This window comes from Silurus aristotelis (assembly GCF_946808225.1).
Source record: "Silurus aristotelis genome assembly, chromosome: 2".
In the NCBI taxonomy this organism is placed as follows: Eukaryota; Metazoa; Chordata; class Actinopteri; order Siluriformes; family Siluridae; genus Silurus; species Silurus aristotelis.
Window position 1 is genome coordinate 36,812,059 of NC_139575.1, and position 17,846 is coordinate 36,829,904.

General features: G+C 38.0%; 2 protein-coding genes across 2 annotated transcripts; both read right to left on the reverse strand.

Annotated features, from left to right (window-relative positions):
• Positions 1–3,479: 3,479 nt before the first annotated feature.
• Positions 3,480–5,457, reverse strand: ccr7 (chemokine (C-C motif) receptor 7). The gene is made up of 3 exons (XM_083561420.1): positions 5,309–5,457; positions 5,035–5,075; positions 3,480–4,836 (listed from the first exon to the last, which is right to left on the reverse strand). The coding sequence occupies exons 1-3, from the start codon at positions 5,322–5,324 to the stop codon at positions 3,799–3,801; spliced, it is 1,095 nt and encodes a 364-aa protein (XP_083417546.1). The 5' UTR covers positions 5,325–5,457; the 3' UTR covers positions 3,480–3,798.
• A 5,268-nt stretch (positions 5,458–10,725) lies between these two features.
• On the reverse strand, positions 10,726–17,389 carry notum2 (notum pectinacetylesterase 2). The gene is made up of 12 exons (XM_083525729.1): positions 17,108–17,389; positions 15,606–15,897; positions 15,223–15,275; positions 14,788–14,883; positions 14,580–14,640; positions 14,420–14,496; positions 13,578–13,677; positions 12,749–12,937; positions 12,560–12,660; positions 12,213–12,360; positions 11,960–12,007; positions 10,726–11,669 (listed from the first exon to the last, which is right to left on the reverse strand). Exons 2-12 carry the CDS (start codon positions 15,875–15,877, stop codon positions 11,363–11,365), a joined length of 1,452 nt encoding a protein of 483 aa, XP_083381855.1. The 5' UTR covers positions 15,878–15,897; positions 17,108–17,389; the 3' UTR covers positions 10,726–11,362.
• Positions 17,390–17,846: the final 457 nt, after the last annotated feature.

Sequence of the window (17,846 nt, forward strand, 5' to 3'; positions counted from 1 at the left end):
AGTAATAAGGAATGTGTAAGAGAAGTGAAGAAAAGGACTGCGGTGAGACCTGAGATGTTGTATGGTTTAGAGACAGTGGTATTGAGTAAAAGACAGGAGGTGGAGCTGGAGGTAGCAGAGCTGAAGATGTTGAGGTTTTTGTTGGGAGTAACGACGATGGACAGGATTAGAAATGAGTTTATTAGAGGGACAGCACATGTAGGACGTTTTGGAGACGAGCTGAGGGAGGTGAGATTGAGATAGTTTGGACATGAGCAGAGGAGGGACATGGAGTATATCAGTAGGAGAATGCTGAGGATGGAGCCACCAGAAAGGAGGAAAAGAGGAAGACCAAGGAGGAGGTTTATGGATGTGGTGAGGGAAGACATGCAGGTAGTTGGTTTGAAAGAGGCAGATTTCTAAAAAATGTGCCTTTTTCAAACCAACTACCTGCATGTCTTCTTTAAACACTTTTTAATTGAACACTTTTTAATATGGAACTAATAGCATACAAGTCGCTTTGTAAGAAAAAAACAATAATTTTCCCCTTGCAGATGATCAGAGCTGTTGTAGAAAATATGTAATAATGTGATATAATAAGTTTTAAATAAATGAGTTTTATTATTTGCACCTCAGCAGACTGAAGCGAGGCCAGTGACTGCGGTGGTTTAGCTTTCAGGAAATGCCCTTAATGTGGTCTTGCTACAGTAGCTACAGGAAAACTTTTCGCATATGTACACACAAACCCACAGAGGTCTACCTATAAATGCTAGTGAGATGTTAAAAATCTGTTTCCACCAACAGCCTGCCACTGCATGTAAGGGCGTAAAGCTGGTCCTATATGACCTCGCTAAAGTTCTTGAGAAATGTTTGATGCTATTTTTCTTTGAGATGTTGGGCGTGCAAATGTCAGCGTCTCCTTCAAATCGACTGTGTGGCTGAGAGACGATTAACATTACCTGAGTAAATTGTTAAAATATGTAGAGCCCGAGCTTTTTTCAGACCCAAGACAAGCGTAGAAAGTTGATGTAATACTAACTCAGGACATTACTTCTTTCCTCCAAGTGATCCCAAACAGACAACTTACTGACACCTGAGGTGGTCTGAGGTGGTCACCACACATATGTTTTCTTAAAGTCTTTGCCCTGATAGCACCATGTTTATTCCGGTGTTTTTGGACCTGCTTGGGTGAAGAGATTTCTCTTTTGTATGTTTGGATTTTGGATTGAATTGCCCTTGTACATCTCTCTCTCTCTCTCTCTCTCTCTCTCTCTCTCTCTCTCTCTCTCTCTCTCTCTCTCTCTCTCTCTCTCTCTCTCTCTCTCTCTCTCTCTCTCTCTCTCTCTCTCTCTCTCTCTCTCTCTCTCTCTCTCTCTCTCTCTCACTGAAGGCAATAGACTGAGACGCCTGCTGTCTGTCTACAGAACTATGTAAAAAAAAAAAACTTTAGTATTCCAGCACAACAATCCCTCCCTCTAGTGGCGAAATCTGCAATTGACTGTGAATAGATTTTCATTTTCATTCCAATTCAATTTATTTTTTAATTATTTATTTATTTAATTAATTATTTAAGTGATTAATTAATTAGTTAATTTCCCTTTTAACAAGGAATAAAGTTATATTATAAATTATAAAGTTGTTTATCGTATCCAGAGCAACATACAAAAGTGTTATGAGTCTCTATTAATGAATAAATCAACTTGAGATAAACTTTAAATACCATCAGCCTAAAACTTTGTTGAGAGAAAGCAGGTTTTTAAAAATAAATACAAACCAGGAAAAGTGCTAGTTTAAGTGTTTCTGGAATCCATCGATTAAAGATAGAAAGTTTAAAGATAAGAATGCTGAAGATAGAACCGCCAGGAAGGAAGAGGGAGGAAGGCCAAGGAGAAGGTTTATGGATGTGGTAAGCAAAGACATCCAGGCTGATTTGAAAGAGGCAGATGTAGCGGACTGGGTGGAATGGAGACGGATTATCCGCTGTGGTGACCCCTAACAAGAGCACCCAAAAGAAGATGAAAAAGTGGAAGAAGAAGAGGAAGAAGAAGAAGAAGAAGAAGAAGAGGAAGAAGTTAATCAGAAAATTTTGAGCAATTGTACATTACTAAATGAGGAAGACTGGTGGATTGGCCAGAATATTTTCTGTAATTGGTGGTCAGATGTTGTTTAAGAGGAAGCAGAATTGGTAACAAATCCTTCAGGAGGGGTTAAATTCCTTAGTAAGAAAGCATGGTTGATCAGAAGTCCTTCAGGAGGGGTAAGGTTGGTCAAAATTTGTCTGGAAAGGGGGGTAGGTTTGGTCGGCATTTATTCAGAAGGAGTGGAAAATCTCAACCTTTTAGAAACTCCTGAAAATGTCAAAGAGAAGATATTTGTTCAGAAATGCTGTAGGGTTGTAGGCGGTTTGTGGTTGAAGCTAAGTGTTCTAAGTTTTAGAATGAATAAAAAGACTTTTTTTGGGCATGAGTTCATGCTGGTTAACGCAAAAAACATGCAGTGTGAATCTCAAAGTGATACTAGTGTGAGATTTTTTTTACTTTGCGTTTGGGCTACGCTCTCATTCTGATCCCATTTAAACTATTCTTTCTTTGTGTGTTTATTTTTTGAATTTATAATCCTATTTTCAGGGTGTTTATCGCCTGTGAGTCTGTGTGACAAGTAAGCAGAAACTTTTTGCCGTTCTATTAAGTAAGGCCATTACAGGAAATAATGGCTTTCGCACAACTTTATGTTTTTACCACAATGCAGCTGAATTCTCAAATCTAACTGCATGTGTGAACACAAGGAGTTAAAAAGAGTTCTGTAACTTTAGTAAACAAATCCCAGGCAGATTGTGATGAGCTGAAGAAATGATTTGTAGTAATTCAACATGATGACAGAAATTCACAGATATTAAATGCAAAAAAATGGATGGATGTGAAACTACAGGTTATTGTTACATGAAATTGGAAACCCTGCAAATTGCTTAGTGTAAGAGAAATCAAATACTTGATGTTATAAAAGAATAATTTTATAATAATTGAAGGTGTGTAACAGGACCTCCGATTCATTACCCCACAGAAGATAGATAGATAGAAAAATAGATAGATAGATAGACAGACAGACAGACAGACAGACAGACAGACAGACAGACAGACAGACAGACACATTGAAATGAGACTAAAGTTAGATTTGTATGTAGTTATGAATGGTTCTGAGGTGTTAATATTTTCTTTTTTTATTAAGTACCGCTTTTAGACATCTTGTAATAATGCCCTGTGGTTTGGTTCGCTGAAGTAAATTTGAAACTGCTCGGAATAAAGTGTTTTTTCTAGGGTTAAGATAGAGGGAGATAAGCCCTGAAAACTGTGCATGGTTCAGTGAACTACTGAGCACTGAGTAAAACTGTGACAGAGTGCATCTAGTGTACGTTCCAAGGAAAAGAGCCCTTGCACTTTTGCAGTATGATTAAAATGTGCCGGTTTTGGGTTGTGAGCTAACACCATGGGCTTTTCCATTCATTATGATATATTAAAAAAACTTTATTCAGTATTATACACATAAAAAATTTATGAAACCAAAACAGTAATAAATGTATATATGTGTACATACAATAATAGCTTTTATAAAGAATATAAAAGTACAGGTTTCCATAAAAAAACTTAAACTTCTAATTATATAGTATAATATATATACAGTATATACTATGCTATAATATATATTTAAAGTAATGTGAATAAAAATAAAGTAAACAATAGGAAAAAAGAAATAAATGAGTAACCATAATAGCAAATATAGAAACAATAATGCAAATATAAAAAAACAGGTACAGTCACTGGTTCATGGGGAAAACGAAGTGGTGTCAGTGTCGAGCCCGGCTGAGGATTTCCTCGTCCCAGAGTATATGACGTGGCTGGGACTGGAAAAGCCCAGAAATTTCATCAGTTTAAGCAGATCGTTGCGAAACTTCACTCCAATGAAAGCGTAGAGGAAGGGGTTCACACAGCAGCGCAGGAAAGCAATGCCTTGGCTTATGTCCATGGCATAGAGGAGGTTGTTATCGACATCACATGCGGTATTGTTGTGCGTGCTCAGCCCCATCACCACGTTATACGGCAGCTGGCTGGCAACAAACACAGCCACCACGGCGAAGATCACCTTTAGGGCTTTGTTCCTCTCAAAGTTCCTGGCTTGCACGAGGGTCTTAATGATGCAGCTGTAGCAGAAGACCATCACGATCCCCGGCAGGACAAATCCCAGCACCATCTGACTGACCAGCATTTGGATGCGGAGATCTTCGTGACCACTGTAGGCCACGCAAGTGTTGTTGGAGTTGACATTGGAGTAGATAATCTCAGGTAAGGAGAAGAGCACTGCAAACACCCAAGTGACCAGGGAGGATATGCGTCCATAGTAAACAGCGTTGGAACGGCAGCGGTGAGCAGAGACAGCCTTGGTGATGGAGAAGTACCTGTCCACGCTGATGCAAGTGAGCAGGAACATGCCACTGAAAAAGGTGATCTTATAGATGGCGTACATCGACTTGCACAAAAACAGACCAAGAGGCCATTTGGTCATGACGCTGGCAGCCCAGAATGGCAGCGATATCGCAAAGAGCAGGTCGGCTACGGCCAGATTCAGGAGGAAAGTATCTGTCATCGTCTTAATCCGCTTGAAATGCACGTAGGTCAGGATGACCAGGAAATTTCCTAGGAGAGCCAGGAAGCAGATGATGCTATAAATTGTTGGCAGAAACCATGATCGAAAGTTCCGATTGGAGCTTTTCCCACACACTATTTCATATTTTTCATAATCAGGCGTGTAATCTTCTTCGGTCGTTTCAGTTGTGCAATCGGTGGTCAAGTTCGACCAGCTTGTCTGGAAAAAAATTCACAGTTTTAATTCAAAAGCATTGCTTCAAGAGCTACATCATTTAGGTTTTTATTACAGAGCACGACTTCTCTATATTAACATTTCATTCTCAGACTTAGTTTGAGGTAAAAAGAAAAAAAAAAAACAGCCGTGGAAGAAGTGCACGTGCAGCCATGCGCAACCTCGCCACGCTTAATGTTTTACCTGAAAATGGAAGGACCACATCAGTAGAACGGGACCTAAAACTACAGCAGAAAGAGAAAGTGAAGTAAAAAAAAATTATCTATTCTAAATTATACATTTTTTAACTCTGTGTAAAAAACCTTTCCTGTAAACCTCTGTTGTTATTTTATCCTTCTGCTATTTATAAAATTTTAAATTGTTAAATCTATAGATTAAACTGGAAGTAGACAAAGACTACGGAGGTACATTTTACTGGAAAGTTTTAGTTATTTGGTTTTTAGTTGCTTGTACTCACCCGTGAATGAGACCATGGCTGTTGAATGACTGTGTGTTTGATGCCCGCTGCTCAACTGCTTCAAACACTGTGATCAGCAACACTTTTTCACTTTTTTTTCTCTCCCCCTCTGCTTATTGTAGAACCGCATCTCCTGTCTTCTAAGCCACAATTAGAGGAAAGGGTTTCCACCTCTACTTATACTGTTTCGAGAAAAACAAACTGAAGCAAAAAGGCTTTTTTTTTTCTACAGAGGAGACGTACGATTATGAAATTGTTTTTGTGGTGGTCTGGGAGCAAGTGAGCTGAGGGTGGTTTTTTTAATTTCTCTGGGAACATTTCTCCCATAGTAAGTGAGGAAACTGTTTGAGACTTTGAAGACGACAGAATTAATGTGGGTCCAAATAGCAAATAAGTGAAATCTTGATGTTGTGACAAACCCACTGTTACGTTTGCTGCAAAAGCTTTTTGTCTTTTAAAAATGATGGTATATGGAATATGTAGCAGGGGTCAAAACATAATTTTTTATTCCAAACGTACAATGTGAACTTGGACCCTTCAAACTTATGCACAAACTTAAAGCTGACTCTACAATGAACAACAACATAACAGGATATAGCCAACCAAACTAATCAAAAACAGGTGCACACAGTAAGGTAAAGGTAAGAGTAACTTTAGAAGGTAAAGGAAAAGGAATTAAAACCCAATCCTTTTACAAACCCCTGAAAATGTAAAAGGTCCCTACATTGTTACTTGTGGCAAGAAAGCAGAGAAAAAATATTTGTTCAGAAATGTTGCAGGGTTGTAGGTGGTTTGTGGTTGAAGCTAAGTGTTAAAATAAATAAAACGGCTCCTTGTTTTTGCGCATGTGCTCATGCTGGTTAACGCTAAAAAAAAACATGCAGTGTGAAGCTCAAATTAAGACTAGTGTGAGACATCAAAAAATCCGAGATCCCATTTACATAATTCTCTCTTTGCGGGGTTTCTTTAGAAATTTCTAATCATGTATATAATCTGTGTGACGTGTAAGCACAAACTGCTTGCCGTTCTATTATGTAACGCCAATAAGAAATAATGGCTTTCGCACAACTTTATGTTTTTACCACAATTCAGCTGAATTGTCAAATTCTTACAAAATGAAAAATGCGAGAATCGCGTTGCAAAGACTTCAACTTGGTGTGTGGTCTATTAGATCAGAATCCATAGCAGGGTTCAAAACATTGTCCCCCCCAAAAAAAGTACAATGTGGACCTGGACCTTCAAACTTAAGCACAAAGTTAAAGGCGATTCCACAATGAGCAATAACAGAATAGAGACAACCAAACTAATCAAAAACAGGTGAATACAATAAGATAAAGGTGCTTTTATTCTTGTCAAATTTACAAAAATGCTATCTTTACTTATCCCAGCAATGTTAGGAAGCAAGGGTCAGCCATAAAACAGTGCCCCTGGAGCAAAAAGGGTTAAGGGCCTTGCTCAAGGGCCCAACAATGGCAGCTTGGCAATACTAGAGCTTGAACCCCTGATCAGTGACCCAGAGCCTTAAGCACTGAGCTACCACCTCCCTACGATAACAATGCAACACTGCAAAGGGGTAAAAGCAAAACTAGAACATAAACTCCACCATGTGCTCTTGTTGATGTTCTGCCTCACCATCTGTCCTGTAACTTCTTTGTTAACTGTTGGTGTTGACCGGTTCTGTGTTAATCGTTTGTTACATGGCCCATTTATGCCCTGTTGGGCCACTTTTCACGAAAAAAAAAAAAAGGATGCAACTGTGTGATCGTTAAGTTCGAGCCTTAATTTTTGGGTTCTGGTCCTCTGGTCCTCTTACCTCACCTCCTAAAATCATCGTGAAAAAAACTTGGGGTAACCTTAAAGCATCCTTGAGATGGAAACCATTTATCTGCTTGTTGACAATACAATGATTACAGAGTCCTTATGAATACTGCTCTCAGCTAATCTTCACTATGTAGGTGAGATTATATCCAGCATAAACAGTTTTTTTCAATCTTCAGGGTGTCCATGAGGAGCCTAGCACAGCAGCAGATGTGCAGAAGTTCCAAATAGACAAGCATGATCTGGACCAGACACTGTATTTTTACCCTCCCATTATGTCTGGTTAGGAAAAACTCTGTATTAGATGAAATAAATAAGATGAGTTCAACCCGATACAGCTGCAGGGGTTGCAGTCATAACAGTTCCCACAGCAGTATAAAGTAGGACACATAAAAAAAACCCCAAAAGATGGCCGCATGGGAAAAACAATGCTACTTATACTAGTTCATCTTTTCCCCTGTTTCACACATGGGTTTACACAGGTACACTCTTGGTTTCATATGCACAGCTGTGGTTCGTGTGTAGGCTGTGTTTTGTGCTCAATGGCCTCCTTATCTGAATCAAAATAATACCTGAGAATTGCATTACTTAAAGGAAAAATCCAACTTCGATTTGCATAGTAATCTTTTCATCGTCATGAAATGAGCTGACATATTTGGGTTTGACTTCTTTCATAGACATGTTAGAGTGCGATGCAGCGGCGCTTTAGTCCAGCTTTAGTCACACCCCTCACATTAAACACATTCGTATGCAGCTTCAATTTTCATCATAACAGTGACATCATCATAACAGTGACAGGTCATGTCATGTCTCACCACATCCCTCATTGAAGTGGAAACTCAATGGTTAAGATTCTTGGTAAGTGATCAGAAGGTTGAGGGCTCAAGCCCTCAGCACTACCAAGCTGCCTCGGTTTGGCCCTTCAGCAGGGCCCTTAAATCTCTCATGGCTAATCCTGTATTCTGACCCCAGCTTCATAATATGATGGGATATGTATAGAAAGAATTTCACTGTGCTGAAATGTACATGTGACAAGTAAATGCATCTGTCTATCTACATATTAGATCACTTTGTTTATGCTAGATGTTAGAAAATGAAAGTGATGAGAAGTGTGAAAAGAAGCTGTTATATATCTAATCTAATCTAATCTAATATAATGTAATATAACATTGATAAGTTGTGCCAGTTATATATATAAAATTAAAAAAGAAATATATATAATATAATATAATATAATAATAATAATAGTAATAATAATAATAATAATAAAAAAATAATAATAGTAATAATAATAATAAATGACTTGTTGATGTCGTTCCAATGTGATAAGAAGCTGTTCCTGAAAACAAAAAAACCCTTAACCGCAAAATGTACAAATCACTGAAGAAGTCAGGCCAAAGGAAATACTTCAATGCATTGTTTGTGAAGCCCAGTGTAAAGTTGTGAAAACAAAACTTTCCCAACCCTGATGATTTCCCAACCCCATATACATATACATGTATATCTTTACCTGCATATCTGCATGCAATATAACACTTCTGTTTTATCTGATACTACAACTACAACTCGACACAGGAAACCAGGAAGTGGCATAGTCAAACTGCCGTGGTTTCAGTATTATTATAATTTTTCTTTACAACTTTACTTTACAACAACCCCCCCCCCCCCCCCCCATTACCCCACCATCTTAACCTAAGCTTTGGGTGTACACAGGTACAAACTTGGTTGCACGCATGCAGCTGTGGTCGGTGTGCTGCAAAGGAAAGAGGCGATGACAGGAAAATGAGCAACGACCGCAATCCAGGTGAATCATGTGACCGTGCAGCCGGTGCTCTGCACACTGAAAAAACAATGCAAATCTTTGCTAGTGTGGACGTGCATGCAAAGATTTTTTTCACCCTAAAATATTATATCTAGAATACTGTATAAATAAAAAGCATTTTCCTGCAAGGCCTTTTTGTTAAAGCTTTGAGAATTTCAGACATCTTACATGCAGCTGCAGCAACAACAAAAAAAATAAATTGTGTGAAGGAAGCAATAATAGGTGAGTAGGTGAGTGGTCGTGTCAGCAGGGCTGATCTCTGATAAAGAGATTTAATGGTGCAAAAACAGAGACAGAGATCAAAGAGACAAAGAGAAAGAAGCACAACTTCCTTTTCTGCAAGCCACTTTCACTTGGGTAAACACAGTTTGACAGCCTCCAGCTATCACTGATTAATAAAATGCATAAACATCACGGCTATATCTATATATACATCTAAATCTATTTTTATGTGTTAAAATATTACATATTCTAAAATTAAATTAAAATATTCACATATTCAAATTTAATGATATATCACAATATATACATTATATATTTAATTGAAATAAATGTTATATTCTTTGCAGTATTATTTTAGATTTAAATACTTTATTATTTTCGTTCTTACAAAGCAATGCTTAAAAACTGAAAATATTTACTAAAAATCTTTTTTTTTCTCATGTTAACTGCTATATTATATCAAAGTGAATTTTAATAATTTAATAATTTTTGTATATATTTTTTTTATAATTTTTAATATGTATTTGTCTACTTTTAGATTTAACTGTGTTGCTTCATATTCCTTTTGAATCATTATAATTAATTTTTTAAATAATAATTCAATTCAATAATTCAATTTAAATGTATTTACATTTACTACTACTTTTTTTCTTTTTTTTTTACTTAGATTCACTACTTCTTTAATTTTTTTAGCTTCACACTTCAAAGGGTGTTCAAATGTATAAAGTTAAAAAAAAAATAATAATAATTTGTTTGTTTGTAAAAAATAGTTTTTGTTTTACATATTTCTTTGACCCAAACTGAATAAGGAACTGAATGTGAATTTTTTTTTTCCAGAGGAACAGAAATTTCCTGTCTGAAAAAGAAAACACTCTCAGGGTTTTTGTAGAAAAGATTTTTAACCACATTAATGGTTATTAAATGTCATGATCACTAAAAGTGTGACAACTAAAAAAACCTTCCCAGTGTTTAAATCACATCAAGTTATTTTAATTGTGTGACATTTCATGGTTCAGTGAATTACACATGTGTCTGCTTTTCACTCTCGTGGGATTTAGATCACCTGCAGGATGACTGCCACATGTATAATCTTTTTCTGCAATCATAATATCACTGATTAAACGATTACAGTCATTAGAATTACTTTACATACTTAATGACCATATCAGTGTTATTTATTATACATTAATTACTACATAAACAGCAGCACTAGTACACATTGTGTTTATTTTAAGTAAACATGAATAAAAATGTACTTGTTGTATAAATTGTATAAATTAGAATTTGGTCAATTTTAAAGTAAACCTACAAAAAAACAGGTTCAGCAGTGTGACACTAGAAATACAAATGTAACTTAATATAGATTATTTTAATATATAAACCAGGCAATTCATTATTAATGTGCTTTTCAGCTTTTTGGATCAATAATATTAAATGTAGCAAATGTGAATAACAATTTCTGCCGTATTACATGATACAAACGTTTCCACTGACGCTCACTTTACAAAAGCTTGATAGATTGAATGGGGAGAAAAAAAGGGAATTTGACACCGAATTCTTCTACGACACATTTATTAGTGTTCAGCAGCCTATAAATATCAAAGGCACTTGATTTACATTCATGATACTGCAATATACTTGACTTTATAGCCAGTAAATACAAGAAAAGGTGAAATGAATATATAAATAATCGTACTATGAGGCATCGAATTAATGTGGAATTAATACTCAGAACTGAAAGGATTTCACTCTTCGTGTCTAAGATAAAAAGATAATAAATAGATACACATATGAGCGACCAATCCGAGAACATGTCATGCAGATTGGTTTACAGAATGGACTACTGCTTCCAGGAGTGGAATTCACCAGGATTGTCACCAAACACTCTCTTTCCTGCATCTTACCTGTACAAATTTCCTGTCTTGTTTGAATAAAGCAGATTGGGTAAAATACAAATACGACCCATCAGTCTAATCTCCTCATACACGAGTTACAGGTTAACTATGGATTAACTGTGACTAGATATATAATCATAACTCATGCTGCACTTCCAAAAAAATCCAGCCCACACATTTGGCACAGAAATCCAAACACATACTTACGGCTCAAAGATCTCAACCTTTCTGGAACACAAAAGAGTGACTCTAAGGGTTACCACTGAGCAAACTCTACTCTCACTCAACTATCACTCTTTAGCCACCGTTGCTAATCATGCTGGAGGATGCGATGCTGTCACGGCGTGTATCCAGACCGAGCTTCTGCAGGTCCACACCCATGCTGGCCAGCACCTGGAGCAGGGTCATCTCTTGCTGCGTGGCCTGGTCAATCAGCGCCGGACATGTCGGGTTGCACTGAGGCCACTGGCACGTGTCAATCAGGTAGAAGGGGCAGCCTTTCAGTGGCGTCTTGCTGTTCTTATTGGCCTCCTGAAGACTTCTATCCCAGCACTGAAGAGCGCGAGACAGAGACGTGCCTTTCACTTGGAAATCCATCCAATTACTGAAATAAGAACAAGTACATGCGCAAAGACGGTCAACATATAGGAGAGGAAATATTCTCATTGACATGCTCCTTTGATTAATTACCATTAATTAATGTCTTTGCAACAGATAAATATAAATTCACAAGGTCGTTTTACGACCTGCCGAGTGATCTGTGCTATCGTTATAGCCCAGAGAGGTGTGTGAAAGTGTGAGGTGGCATTTTGGTGACATCCAGAATGCGACGTGATGGATGCGTGCGCAAAAATAGCCGCATGAGCTCATCATGTACAGTTTCGGTGTCCTTACCTTTTAGTGATCAGTGTGTGGGACAGGCAGGATGGGGCGAACACAGCACTGGAAAAAAAAAAAACACACACACATGACGAGAAGCGCTTATGTATAAACTTTCTACATGTATAATTAGCTTTAAAATTAATAAAGAATCACTAACTTTTTATTTAGATTTTTTTTACCTGCAACTAATTATCTTCATTGGATTGTATTCTAGCATGTTTAAATGTGAAACAAAGGAGTACCTTCGTAAGAATACAGCACTTACGTGACATCTTTGAGGGAGTTTTTCAGTTCTTTTCCAAGATTTTGCATGTAGGTCCATTGCTGCTCGGAAAGAGACTGTCCACCCACGTAAATGTTCTCTACACGCAATTGTTCCTCATCGAAAAGCCACTGAACCACAAACAATGGAGCTGCAAAGAACAGATTTCAGTTACCTGATCAGGCCTTCAGACCACATGAGATAACGTGAAAGGAAATTTGGTGTACACTTCTTTCTAGCAACTTTAAAATATTCACTGATTTATCCCCTGGATGAGAGGAAACTTTTAAATCTTATATAACGTGTTACTCAAGTCCTGTTGCTGTGCCAGCGATTATACAGGAACTCACAACTCAGGAAGGAGTACAGCTTGTGTCCAAAAAAGCATTGCCACTCCTCGCCTCGCTTGTAGTGCTGCTTACACTTCTCTGGAATAACTCCGTTCCACATTCTGTGTTAGAAAAATGTGTTATTCCCTAATAAAAAAAAAAAAGAGACTGGTGTGAAAGTGTAAATGTAAAAGAGAAGTGAGACTTTACCGTAAACCTTTCTTAATGGCGTCAACCGGAGTGCAAGAGAGACTGTCCGGACACTCTTGGGTCTTCTGCTGCTTGCTCTCGAGAAACCATCCTGAATCGACCAAGCCTCGGACCTGCACATCTGCACCGAGCTGCTCCAGCTGACTGGCCACCTTCTCAATGTTTAGCAGCACACCTGTACCTCCAGCACTGCAGGTATGTTGAAGCAAAAGCACTACTTTTAAACAATTTCTCTCTCAAAAATGCAACCGAAACGGACTGGTATAGAAAACAACCCAGTGTGATAATCCTGGAGGAATCTCCTGAATTCAGCATCCTATTGTGGAGGGATATAGTTAGGCATTATGTCATAGCGGTATACATCTTCATGGTGGATGACAGCATTGGCTGAAAATAGAGCTCCTGCCAGGGTTATGCTTGCTGCTCAGATGGTGCCAGCAAGGAGCTGGTCCATACATGGAGAAAGTGTTGAAGCCCTCTGACCCAATGCCTCTGTGTCTATTGTTTCCCGCAACGTGTTATTGAGATCTAAATGTATCTTGACAGCTATAATGAGTAGCTACGTATCTTGGCCTTAACACGCTCAATGAGGCAGATATTTAATATCTGAATACATTCAAAATGACCCTCTTGATGATTAGTCAGAGGGTTTTGATTCATTACCACTAACCGAATCTCTGACTGTCACGGGTTTATATCAGTGCACTCAGTCTATGTTATCTACGTTTCTATAGTAACCTGTTCAGATCGGCTCATACGAAGGACAGTGCACAGGATTGGATTTTTCTATCACAGCACCTCCATTTGTGATTTATTCGTTACACATTACCTCGTTCCAGCCAGCATCACCACTTTAGCCTGTTTTAGTCCCTTTGCTGCAAGCTCTTTGATCAGCTCCCGGATGATCACAGAGCCCATGAAGGAGTAATCTGTAATGGAGCAGAGACAAACATAAAAAAAGTTTGATGCAGATACTGATCAAAAGCTTCAATTAGGGTTCACATAAAATATCTCAGTGACCGTCGAATGGATGTCGGAGTATTTCGGAAACTGATTTGGGACAAAACACAAAAGGGTGCAATACGTTTACAGCATTTTGCAGATGCCCTTCTCCAGAGCGACTTGTCTTATCTCATTGACATAAATTAGGATTAAGGGCCTTGCTCAAGGGCCCAACAGTGGCAGCTTGGACATACTAGGACTTTAACTCACTAACTTTGGATCAGAAGTCCAATGTCTTACCACTGAATTACCACATCCCACAATAAACCACAACGGTGAGCAGTTTTTCGAGTTGACAGGAAGGCAATGGCAACTCAAATAAGCACTCTTTACACTGGTGGTGAGCAGAAAAAACATCTCAGAATGGACAACTTCGAGGAGAACACATCTGCCTGCCAAGGGCAAGAATCCAAGGCCACACTGGGCGGACTCAGGTGTACATCAGATGTTATTAAATAGTCTGTTTTTGGCTTTTACGACTTTCTACTAATTGCCACTGCAGGTCTTGTTGGAGTGATGTTGGTGGTGTGACATTTTTTGGCTCAAGAATAGTTGCAAAACCCCAATATTATATTATATAATATTATAGCATATTATACTCACTTGAGAGGATATCTCTGTTAAAACATTCAATTTACCACAAACCAATTTTAAAAGATTGAACGTCACCTGTTTCTTTTGCCTGCTTGGTTTTTGCAGCTGCTTTGTTTCCACTCCACACATCACTGGAGCAGTAAGGAACAAACCTGCTCATAAAACACAGAATTACACATCGAGTATAGGATGTGTGTCAGTGGCTTAATATGTGCGTTCACAATGATGCACTTACACAATGTTGGCATTATACCAGTGCGGATTCTCATCAGCTTGTGAAGACAGGATTCCAGTTCCTAAAAAAAGAAAAACCCAAAACAACACACCAGGAGATTCACCAGGATTCGGATTTCAGATGCTCAAAAGAGAAAGCAAGAGATAAAGAAAGAACGAGCATTGACATGTCATGTTAGCGACAGAGGAAGTGATGGATAGCAGCCTACCTTTGCGTGTCTGCGGCCAGTCGGTTGAGCTCATCAGGCGAGGGATATTTTTATATCTGGAATCACAGGTCTCTTTGTTGTAACAGCACCAACCACCTAAAAATAATTCACTAATATTAGCCGGACATCCGGTTTGAATAGGGCAGCCCTGTTAGGCTGCTGTTCAGGCTCTCGAGGTATGGACCACCTGCATTGGGCCATGTTGTAAAAGCCCCATTGAGGGGCAGGACTGGTGCAGGAATGTGTAAGAGCAAGGTAGGGGGGGTTCTTTTCCTGCCTTGTGCTGACACCATCAATTATCATTCAAACCAAGTGACATGACATCATACGGTCCAAAAAACAACAGAAAAGAAAACATGCCTCCAAGAAGATGAGCTGAGGTCAAAATAACGCTGATGGCCCGTTGACAAAATTAACCTTGTTTTAAATACTCACCCTCCAAAAATATCAGCCACTTCTTGCTTCCTTTAAACTCCTTTAGGTAAAACCTGTGGACGGCAAATAAATAAGTGTAGAATGGGATCGAATGGGAAGAGGATATGGAGGAGCCTAGGACATGCTGAGGTCATCATTATAACATTTATCCATATTTGCTTTTATTAGTACATTTTATATCATGTAGCTGCTATAGTGCATGTGATAAAAGGAACTAAATCATTTTGTGAGCATTCCAAAGAGTAGAAAGTGGTTAAAAACTACATTCGAAGAATTTTTCTGAAAAAAAAGTGTCTGTGGTATAAGAGGAATAAAACAGGCTGCTATCTGGAACGGCTCTATGCCTCAGGTCAGACCAAGAATGAGTGAAGTAATGCTCTCACCCAGCCGCAGTGCCGTCGTTGCATGTGGCCTGAGTGTTCTTTAGGAGGTGCAGCTTCATGTCATCCACCGGCTTGTTAGAGGATACCATCTGTTGGTTCCCTGCACGTGTGTCTTTACCAGAACTCGGGGCGGGATCATCGTCTGGGCCGAGCTCTGCTGATGGACTGCTGGGTTTTTTTGCTGCTCTGCCACTTGGCTTGGCATTTCGGTTGTTCTGGCAAAAAATGTCTCCCAGCATGAGCAGGAATATAAAATGACAAAGGAACTTCATATCAAATCCAGCAGGACCTCCTTTGAACATAAAGGAAAAGAAGTAGAAGAATTGGGACTGTGTTAAAATCTTTGAAAAGATGTCTTCAAGACAATGACAACTCGCCTGGACTTTATGATATGACTTCATTCCTCAAACCTAATAATAATAATAGTAATAATAATAATTGTGATTCAATGCATTTAACCGAAATGAAGTTATCGAGTTTATATTTCTCAATATGAGACAACACATGTAATTGTGTAAAACCTTATTCCAATAGTGACTTTCGCTTTCTATATTTTAAGTGCCTGAAATAAGCCAATTTCAAGCTGACAAATTAATAATATAATTTTACAAAGTAACATTTGTGTAATATTTCACATCATGCCATTATATAGCTAATAGAAGTTCATTGCATTTATGTATACTCTTATTATCCACTCTATTAATTCTATAAGATAAGATTTCAAGCTTTAAATGAGCAGAAATGTCGAAAAATTTATTCTATTTTTTTTAGAATCATTACCTGAAGGGTAATTATTATCTAATATTACCTGTATTTATGATATTATCACTTTCTAATATAATTTTTTTTCCTCTAGGGCTGCTAACTCCGCTCGCCTGGACATACTTTAAACTGACACTGTATGTGACAAATGTATTAAAAAAAAGGATAGAATATATACAGTAAGATGCATGTGCCGGTTAAAGTAAAAATGTATCTAATATTTTTATTATGAGTCAAATAGATTAAACCTATTTCTACAAATTTTACTAATTTTTTTTTGCTTGACGTTGTAAAAAAGAAAGTTTTGAAATGAGTGGCTATAACAGAGCAAGACAACGTAAAATGAGTATGAAAGAACAAAGTAATATATGCAATGGTCTTTTATTCGTTATATTATTTCTATTTTGCTTCTATGTAATTGTTTCAAATGCGAGATTGTAAATACTAATGATAGAATTTGTTTACCCGGTTCACTTCAAATTGTCTTCAACTGTGCAAAGTTTTCCACCAATTGAATAAGAAAATGAAGCTTAAAACTGTATGCGTAATTGTGCGATTGTGTGATCATTAATATTCTGTAGATTTTCACTTAAGTTCGAGTCTACACACCTTGCGTTACTGTTACTACTCACCTGGCATTGTGCAATTAATCACACATAATAATAATAATAATAATAATAATAATAATAATTATTATTATTATTAATTAGGAGCAAATATTGACAACAAAAGTAACCTACCCTTAATAATCACCTGGTCCTGGTCACACCTTGTTGTCTGTTGAAATCTTCTGCTTTATGGACCACCGTGGCTGCTGTGTAGAATTGTCTTGAAGAGTTATTGACTTGATAGTTTATTGAAGCGTGCAGCGAAGGTCTTGGACTAGGGATCATGGATGTGCTGGGTTTTATAGTGCCACCATATGGATTGCATTTCCTTGCATCTCTCCCCCAACCCCACACACTTTGAGCCAGTGCCAGCTCCGGGTTAAAACTGATGACACCCCGGCGCTGGATGCCTGATGCCGAGGAAAAAAGATAACAGGCACTCTACCAACCATATTTCAAACCCAGGCCCAACCCCTCGAACTGCGTCCCACAACGACTCCTCCTTAACTGACGGCTCAGCCCGGCTTTGATTTAAACACCTACATGGCTGAAATACCTGCACGGACCTTCAGATACATGGCATGCAACAAGTCAGTGGAGTGAACGTCGACTACACGCTCAAGCGAGAAACAGCAGCTCCTGAGCTAAATGTTGTTTATATGCCAGTCAAGAACTTATTTACTGGAAGTCTAATAATTCACTCCAGTACATTATATTGTAAAAAAAAAAAAAAAAACATTTAAAAGCCAGATTGATCAAATATTTGTTAGACATCATTATACAAGAATTATATGTGGACAATGCATATTTCAAGAATTTATTTCAAGAACTAAACTTGAACTTGTTTTAAAATAGAAATGTGCTTCTTTTT

Excerpts from the sequence above, each read along its gene's own strand:
- ccr7 (XM_083561420.1), bottom strand. Across the intron at positions 4,837-5,034 it reads TGTGGTCCTTCCATTTTCAG|ACAAGCTGGTCGAACTTGAC; the intron begins GTAAAACATTAA and ends ATTTTTTTCCAG.
- notum2 (XM_083525729.1), bottom strand. The coding sequence starts at position 15,877 with ATGAAGTTCCTTTGTCATTTTATATTCCTGCTCATGCTGGGAGACATT. Across the intron at positions 14,497-14,579 it reads TGGTATAATGCCAACATTGT|GTTTGTTCCTTACTGCTCCA; the intron begins GTAAGTGCATCA and ends TTTTATGAGCAG. Across the intron at positions 12,938-13,577 it reads GTGATGCTGGCTGGAACGAG|TGCTGGAGGTACAGGTGTGC; the intron begins GTAATGTGTAAC and ends ACATACCTGCAG.